Source organism: Lepidochelys olivacea, assembly GCF_965140295.1.
Source record: "Lepidochelys olivacea isolate rLepOli2 genome assembly, chromosome: 2".
NCBI lineage: Eukaryota > Metazoa > Chordata > Testudines > Cheloniidae > Lepidochelys > Lepidochelys olivacea.
Window position 1 is genome coordinate 193,946,267 of NC_140412.1, and position 8,631 is coordinate 193,954,897.

At 44.9% G+C, this 8,631-nt stretch overlaps 1 protein-coding gene across 3 annotated transcripts in view; it reads left to right on the forward strand.

Annotated features, from left to right (window-relative positions):
• Nucleotides 1-8,313, forward strand: part of GASK1A (golgi associated kinase 1A) — a 66,199-nt gene extending 57,886 nt beyond the window's left edge. For all 3 annotated transcript variants that reach the window (XM_084619747.1, XM_084619748.1, XM_084619749.1), the window contains one exon: nt 889-8,313. In XM_084619747.1, coding sequence (XP_084475873.1) covers nt 889-1,099 — 211 coding nt within the window. In that variant the 3' untranslated portion in view covers nt 1,100-8,313. The remainder of the gene's footprint in view (nt 1-888) is intronic.
• Nucleotides 8,314-8,631: the final 318 nt, after the last annotated feature.

The following is an 8,631-nucleotide window of genomic DNA, read 5'->3' on the forward strand; positions in this document are numbered from 1 at the left end:
TCAGGCCCTATGTGTGCATATTTCACACTGAGGTGAATATTTATATCTCACACTGGGGGTGGCTGATGACTATCTCAGAAACTATAAAGCATATTATTTTCCCTGTAACTGGCAGCTGCCCAAAATAGCAAACAAACAGGTATTTCAGTATTTCATGTGTCATTGCATATCCAGCTTTCACATGTTATCAGTCTTTTGATTTGAGACCATTTGGATTCATTTCTGATTGCACTGTTGGGGAAGCAGCTTGCCTATTACAAGCAGAGTTTTATATAGTTTACATCCATTGTCATTTGTTAGCAGAAATGGGAACCACTCAATCCCCTGGACCAGAATAATCCTGGACTTTGAGTAATTTGAAATCTGGACATAGCTCCAATTCTTGCCACTTGAGTCCCTTTCTATGTGCTAAGGAATAACTTGTCCCAAGACACTTGGGCAACTTGTGTCCCCTAAAGCATATGCCTGGAACCTATTGGGTTAGCAGGGCAATAGCCCTTTAATATCAGGGTATATTTCTCACACTGAATTGCTCTCGTGCATCCTCGCAAGAGCTGGACATAGACCTAAACTGAGGATCTAACCCATCCCTCCCCCCCGAACACTGAAGGGTTGAAAATCCAGATTCAAATGTTCTTGGTGAGGGCCAGCTCTCTCACTCTGTGCTTATTAAACTGTTATAGCTTTCAACATCTCTGCAGCCAAGAAAAATAGTTAGCACCAAAACAATCTCTGCTTTGCATAAAATATGAACAGAACAGAACTCTGACTACTTCCAGGGACAGAGACAGAAATGGAGCAAACACTATTCTCCTGCCCTAACCACTTAGCTATATGATTTTATCTTTCCAACTCCTTTTCTTTCCCTCTTCTGATTTTCTTCATCAGGTTTCCTGAGACAGCTGTGACCGTGCTCAAATCGGGATGTTTACAGAACATGCTTCTGAAGTCACTGTACATGGATCAGGAATTCTGGGAAAGCCAGGGTGGATACCAAGGACTTAGACACTTGCTTCAAGTCATTAACAGAAGAGGACAGATCCTACTGCAGTACATTCAGGAACACAATCTGACAATCTTTAAGGATTCATCACTTTAAAACATGCCCCTACAAGAGCAACACACGCCTGATATAAAGTGCAAGGTTGCAACCATGGGTACACCTCGGTACTCTAAAGCTTTTATGATCAGAAGCTGCTCTTGAGTGCTTGGTTCTTCAGAATCAAATTCAGCAGCACATCCTGAAGAAGTACAATAGATCCCAGGAAGAGACAGATGGGGGAAAGAAAATTTCTGACACATTACAGAAAGGCTGGGAAAATGAATTTACCAAGTATTTTATTGAGCACTGACTCCAGCTTGGATTTTCAGAGGAGTTGAATCGCATTGAGATTTTGGGCACCTAACTCCCTGAGGTTCCTTCAAAAATCTTATCTTGAATGTTATGGCAAAATACTAAGGAAAACATGAGAAATATTAACTCAACAGTTTGAGAGTCTGACCAAAGCTTATAGAAGCCAGTGGGAGTCTTTTAATTGACTTCAACAGGCTTTTGATTAAGCCTTAACTGCTTCAGAAGTAGTCTATATATGACCAGTTTGGTTTGACATAAGCAAAAAGGGTGGCACCTCCAAAGTGAATTATATATATAATGAAATAGCATGTGAGCGAAGATAGGTCTTCCTCAGTCTAATGAATGATGTGCCTATGGATACTGGATGTAGATCAATTAATGCCAGCTGAGAATCTGGCCCATAATGCATTTCAGCAAGCATCTGGCAGCAATTGCTATAATTAAGATTGAAAACACTTTCTAGCCTAACTTGCTGTTTTCATACACTCAATGCTTCCTGAAACATTCACCTTTTGAGCTGCAATTTTCCATGGTAGGTCCAGAGTGAATTTTTATTTTATTTGGATAAGTTTGAACTAAATCACTTCTGTCATGTTTTGAGCTATGGGAGAATTAAGCAAAAATGCCTCCTACTAAAGATCTTTTAAATACCCTTTTTTGGACATGGCAGCAGCAAAAACAGCTGTCCGAAACTTGAAACCTTCCTTGGTTTGTAGAAAAATATTTTTTAAAATGATAAGCACCTGCAAAATGACTTCTGAGCATGCTATCTGCTAAGAATTTTGGCACAGCCTACTTGAGTCCTGTCTTATTTTTGTCATCACTGTACATCTGCCTGGCTGCTCAGACAGTGAGTGTGATTGTGGCTCTCTGACTAGTGCTGAGACAATAGAGATGTCAGAAATTGTAAATGTCTCACTGAAAAATGCACAGCAAAATCCTCCAAAAATACTTACTTAAACATCACAGCCAGGAAAAAATTGCAAGTGCAAAATAAAAAAAAAAAAATAATTGGGGAATCTGATATTTTAGGGTCTCTTTGAAGTTTTCATTCTACAGTAGTCCTGACATTCTAATTGCATAGTTAGTATTTGCTATATAATCTAAGGCCAAGCTTTTCAGAAGTGACTAGTGAGTTCAGGTGCCCAGCTTGAGACACTTTATAGGTATTTGATTTTCAGAAAGTGTTAAGCACCCATTCTCTGAAAATCAGGTCCCTTCAAGGTGTCCCAAGTCAGACACTCAATAACTGAGGCCCCTGAAATCACCAGTCACTTTTGAAGGATTGGCCTGTATTGTTTTCTATTACAAAAATCCACCACGGTGTAAACAAATGTGCTGCTACCCTACGAACCTGTTTTACAGAAAATGATCTCCAGGCAAATAACAGGAGCAGAAGAGGTTGGAACTCACCCCTCTCCCACCATATTCCCCTCAGTGAGGTGTGAGCTTCAAAAACTAAAGGGGATCATTTAAAAAGCAACCATCCGATTGCACAAGCAATTTCCTTTTCTCTCATTTCTTTTGAAGAGAAAGATTAAACGATACAAGTGATGTTAGTGCCATGTTCATCAAGTCAAAACAACTGCTATTACCATAAAAAAATTGTAACCACCAAGATACTACATTGGCCTCCAGAGTGACCACATCATTTTATTGTGTGAAATCCTGTCCCGCTGAAATCAATGGGCATTTTACCACTGACTTCATTGAGGGCAGGATTAATCCATTGCTTTCATCTTTCTCCCACTCCTTCCCCATCTTCACCATGTGTTGTCACCTCCTGTGTTGTCCTGGCACTGAGCTGCACAGGTGGACCGCTGTGCCCATGTGGAGTCCAAAAGAAGTCCATGACATCACAGAGATGCCTCATAATTGTAAGCGCTACGCTCAGCAGTAAGTAGAAAGAACAGGAGGACTTGTGGCACCTTAGAGACTAACCAATTTATTTGAGCATAAGCTCAAATATGCATCCGATGAAGTGAGCTGTAGCTCACGAAAGCTTATGCTCAAATAAATTGGTTAGTCGCTAAGGTGCCACAAGTACTCCTGTTCTTTTTGCGAATACAGACTAACACGGCTGTTACTCTGAAACCAGCAGTAAGTGTTTGCCGACCGGGCCCGACATAAGACTGTAAACTCTTATGAGCACAGAGTAAGTCATTGCTCGTTCTGTGAAATGCTATGCACAGCTAAAGAGCTACATGAATAAATAAATAATAACAAGCACAATAATACTGCATAATTAAATCCACAAAATGTACTGCAAAAGTTGAAGTCCTAACAGCAACAGTCATTTGGCCATCTACCATATGTGTGATATGTTCCATTCTTGTTTTTTCTGGCTGATGTATTTATGTTAATTTCAAACAATACCACAAAACACATATGTTGGACAATGGGGCTGAGTTAATGTTGCTTTTAGAACCAAAAACTTTGCGTTTCCTGACTTCTTGTGGTTTTTGTCTGTTCAAATTTAACACGGCAGAACATGCAGTTTTTTGCATTTTCTCATGTATATGTGTGTGTTGGGTGGTTAAACTTGGAAGATGTCACTTCTGTATGTGTAATAAATGAAAAAAAATCCTAAAACAACACTAAGATCTGCTACTGATTAATACATATCTGTGTGTTCTGAGTGGACACTAGATGGGGAGGGCTCTCAGTTATTATAGAGAATTCTTTCCCAGGTGTCTGGCTGGTGGGTCTCACCCACAAACTCAGGATCTAACTGATCACCATATTTGGGGTTAGGAAGGAATATTCCCGCAGGTGACATTGGCAGAGACACGGGAGAGTTTTCGCCTTCCTCTGCAGCCTGAGGCACGAGGGTCACATGCTGGTTTAAGCTAGAGTAAATGTGGATTCTCTGTAACGTGACATCTTTACATCAAGATTTGAGGGCTTCAGTAGCTCAACCAAAGATTATGGGCCTACTACAGTAGTGTGTGGGTGAGGTTCTGTGGCCTGTGATGTGCAGGTCAGCCTAAATCAATGGTCCCCAAACTTTTGAAAGTCATGCCCAACCTTCCCCCTGTCTGCCCCCCCCCCCCGCCCGCCACGCTCCTCAGAGCCAGGGCAAGGAGTGGGGCTGTGGCTTGGGGTTGGGGGAATGCAGACAGGGATAAGAGGGGCAAGGCTGGGGCTGCAGCTGGGAGTGGGTCTGGGGCCAAGTGCAGAGCTGTGGCCGAGGCTGGGGGTGGAAGCAGAGTTGCGGTGGGGGCCAGCAGCTGGGCCCCCAGCTGGGTGCAAGGTACACTGAGGCTGGGATCAGGGAGGTGCAGGTCACGGAGCCAGGGCCACAACTGGGGGCAGGGCTGGAGCAGAGCAGGGGCCAAGATGTGGCTAGGTGGCGCACCCTCCCTGCCCCTGTGGGAGCTTGCCTGACCGGCCACCCCCACAAAGGGTTCTTCCATGCCCACTTAGTGGTGTGTGCCCCACAGATTGGGCACTTCTGGACTAGATGATCATGATGGTCCCTTAAAATTTATGAGAATGTTTAAATTGTATATGCAGATAAATATACGTTAAGTTTTTCAAAGCAGTCCATGAGATTTAGCCATTAAAATTAGTGGAAGATGTGTGGCTAAATCCTCTGAACTTCTCTGAACATTTCAGTGTATGCTGTATACGTTACAGCAGTGTCTTCACGCTGCTTCTGTTCAGGATGTGTCAGGTTTCCCATTAACCCAATTTTAGGGTTTGATAACTTGATCAGAAAAATTCACTCTAGCTTGACACAGGGCCGGCTCTACCTTTTTTGCAGCCGCAAGCGGCGAAGCAAAGAAAAAGGGGAAAAAAAGCAGCTGCCGACTAAGAAGAGGAAAGGATGATATCCGAGTGCCACCGCAAGAACGGCCGGAGCGCCGCCCCTTCAGATTTGCCGCCCCAGGCACCTGCTTCCTTAGCTGGTGCCTAGAGCCGGCCCTGGCTTGACAAAGTCTCGTCTGAGGGGCGCGTCTTTCTTTAACCCAATTTCACTGGGCATTTATAGCTTCCATGTATGCAAAAAGACAATACAAGCGGACGCTTCGGGGCGCTTGTCTATGCTTACATAACTCAAACACAGCTTTGGTCTGGCAAGAACCCAGTGACATCCCTGTGAATATGTCTGAGACAGGCAAGTAAAGAGGAGGAGCTATAGGGCTAGACTGGGTTGGGCCCGATGTGGGTGTGCAAGAAGGATGGGCAGGAAAGAGGTTTCAAGGAGGCTTTATACCACCTCTGCTACTGTGCCGCTGAGCAGGAATTCAGAGCAGCAGCCGTGTTAGTCTATAGCCGTAAAAAGAAAAGGAGGACTTGTGGCACCTTATCCGATGAAGTGAGCTGTAGCTCAGGAAAGCTAATGCTCTAATAAATTTGTTAGTCTCTAAGGTGCCACAAGTCCTCCTGTTCTTTTTGAGCAGGAATTGTCACCATTTGGATAGTTGCGTTTTGGGACTGGAAACATTGGGGCAACTGTAGAACTGACAATGATGGTGAAAACCATATAGCTAGGGCTCTACCAAATTCACGGCCATGAAAAATGCATCACGGGCTGTGAAATATGGTCTCCCTCCATGAAATATGGTCTTTTGTGTACTTTTACCCCATACTGTACAGATTTCACAGGGGAGACCAGCGTTTCTCAAATTGGGGGTCCTGACCCAAAGGGAGTTGTAGGGATATCGCAAGGCTATTTGAGGGGGGTAGCAGTATTGCCACCCTTACTTCTGCACTGCCTTCAGAGCTGGATGGCCAGAGAGCGGTGGCTGTTAGCCGGGCACCTAGCTCGGAAGGCAGCGCCTCGCCCGCAGCAGTGTAGAAGTAAGGGTGGCAACACCATCCCATGCAGCTGTTACTTCTGCACTGCTGCCTTCAGAGCGGGGCGGTCGGAGAGTGGTGGAGAGGGTCCAACTCTGCAAGCAACAGCGCAGAAGTAAGGGTGGCAATTCCAGACCATGCCACCCTTCCTTCTGCGCTGCTGCTGGCGGCGGCTCTGCCTTCAGAGACGGGGTCCCAGCCAGCAGCTGTCGCTCTCCATTGCCCAGCTCTGAAGGCAGGGCCGCTGTCAGCAGCAGCGCAGAAGGAAGGGTAGCAATACCGCAACCCCAACCAAGTCCGTTCTGGGTCAGGATGCTACAATTAAAACACCATGAACAGCACCATGAAATCATGACATTTACGATTTAAAAAAGCCTATGACTGTGAAATTGACCAAAATGCACCATGAATTTGGTAGGGCCCTATGTATAGGTCTAGGTGGCCTCTCCCCTTCACCAGTTGGCTGCACCTTGTCAAAGGGGAGTTGAGCCAGCTGCCACGTGAGCTCCTTAGAGTGTCTGGAGGCACAATGTTTCTGGAGCTATTGCTGGCATAGTGCACCTTTGCATTCCTCCTACTATAGACTGTGGTTTAAAAAGCCACATAAGAATGTAAGAATGGCCCTACTGGGTCAGACCAAAGGTCTATCTCGCCCAGTATCCTCTCTTCCGATGGTAGCCAATGCCTGGTGTCCCAGAGGGAATGAACAGAACAGGTAATCACCAAGTGATCCATGCCCTGTCACCCATTCCCAGCTTCCGGCAAACAGAGGCTAGGGAACACAGCTAGGATCACAGGGATGAAAGGGATCACAGCTGCAGTTCTGATCATCATCCAGCAGTCTGGAGGTTTATCCAAATGTGTTTGATACAGAAATTGGTGGGAAATCTGAGGCTAGAAATACCATTGGCCGCAGCCTTTGCAATGTCATGTAGGAAGAAACCTTGAAAATAGTGGGATTTAAATCAAAGACTAAATGAGTACCCAACTCAGGTTCATCAGGTGTTGCCAGGTAATGTTCATATTACCCAGGATACTATACTTTTGGATCATATGGTTTAACAAAGCTCTTTGATGCACACGCCACATGATTATCGGTGTAGCTCCTGTTGAATCGCAGCATCTTTTTGTCTGTCTTCTTGGGAGTTAAAGAGCAGTGACACACACCACAGACTTTAAAAACTCCCATAACAAGTGCATCTGCCTTTCTTCAGCCACAATTGATTATCATGGAAAATGATTTCAGGACAACTTAGGATGGAGAGCAGTCCTCAAGAGCAGCAAGAAAGATCCTACTTTCCTACAAATGTTCCTAGTAATAAAGAATCAGAGGAGAGAAACAGAGACAGAATTGTTGTTAAAGTGATGGTTTTCCAAAGTTATCCATTGCACATCAGCTAAGGGCCCAATCCACCCCTGTACTGCCCAATCGACTGTACTGCATTGCCTTTAATAGGGCACAGGATCAGACTGTATCATAGTTTTAGTCATTTTAAAACAACACAAATGCCAAAGATAGATAGATAGATAGATTTTCCATGTACAGATGGAAATCTAGCACCCCAGAGTACTTGGTTAATCAGAAAAGTTTGGTTAGCTCAAATGAGCTAAACAAAAATGAATAAGTTAACTATAATTGCCTTTAGAGTCTGATTTTTTTTCATTCAAGCAGAATCTAACCATCTAAACCGTGAAATCTGTAAAGGCATGTCACTGTAGAAGTCTTAAGTCTAGAATTTTATCTCAGATGTTTTAGGGCCATATCTTGTCGTAACCTACACATAGGCAGACCCCATTGACTCTCCACCTGTCCAAATGCAGGAAATAAAATTTGAGAGCTTTCATAAAATGCACTTTGGTATGCTTCTCTGTGTGTAAGCCAGTGGTTTCCCCCCTTTTAATGAAACAGGCATGACTTATAGAAATGGATTCATAGCCACGTACCTATAAGTAAGAACAGATCTCCTCATTGGAACCAACGTAGAGAGCTGCTTAAAAACAAACGGTGTGAGATAGCCCTTGGTAAATTATATCCCACGGGCAGCAGCAACCAAGAGAACAGTTATGGAACTTAGAAGCCAAACATTACTAATGACTTGTGAACCTCAAGAGGTTCAATGGTGCAGTTTGGATAGGAATAAATGTGTTTATCACTCCCCGAGTGTAGTCTTTTCTCTGTTGATATGTGCCGATGTGTCAATAGCGGATCAGTATGAGCCCCTAAAGCCAGGGCCGGCTCTCGGCTCCCGCAGAGCAAGCACGTGCTTGGGGTGGCACATTTCCAGGGGCGGCTTTCCGGCCATCCCTTTTTTTCCCCCTAGCCCCACTCAGTCAACCAATGAGCCCCTGTGTGGGGCGCGGCGGCAGGCTCAGCACGGGGGTCCCAGCCCGGGGGCGGTCCCTGCCCTGGCCCCCCACCGCCAGGGGAGCAGGGCGATGCAGCTCCTCCACCCCTGCCCGCCCCTGCCACACGT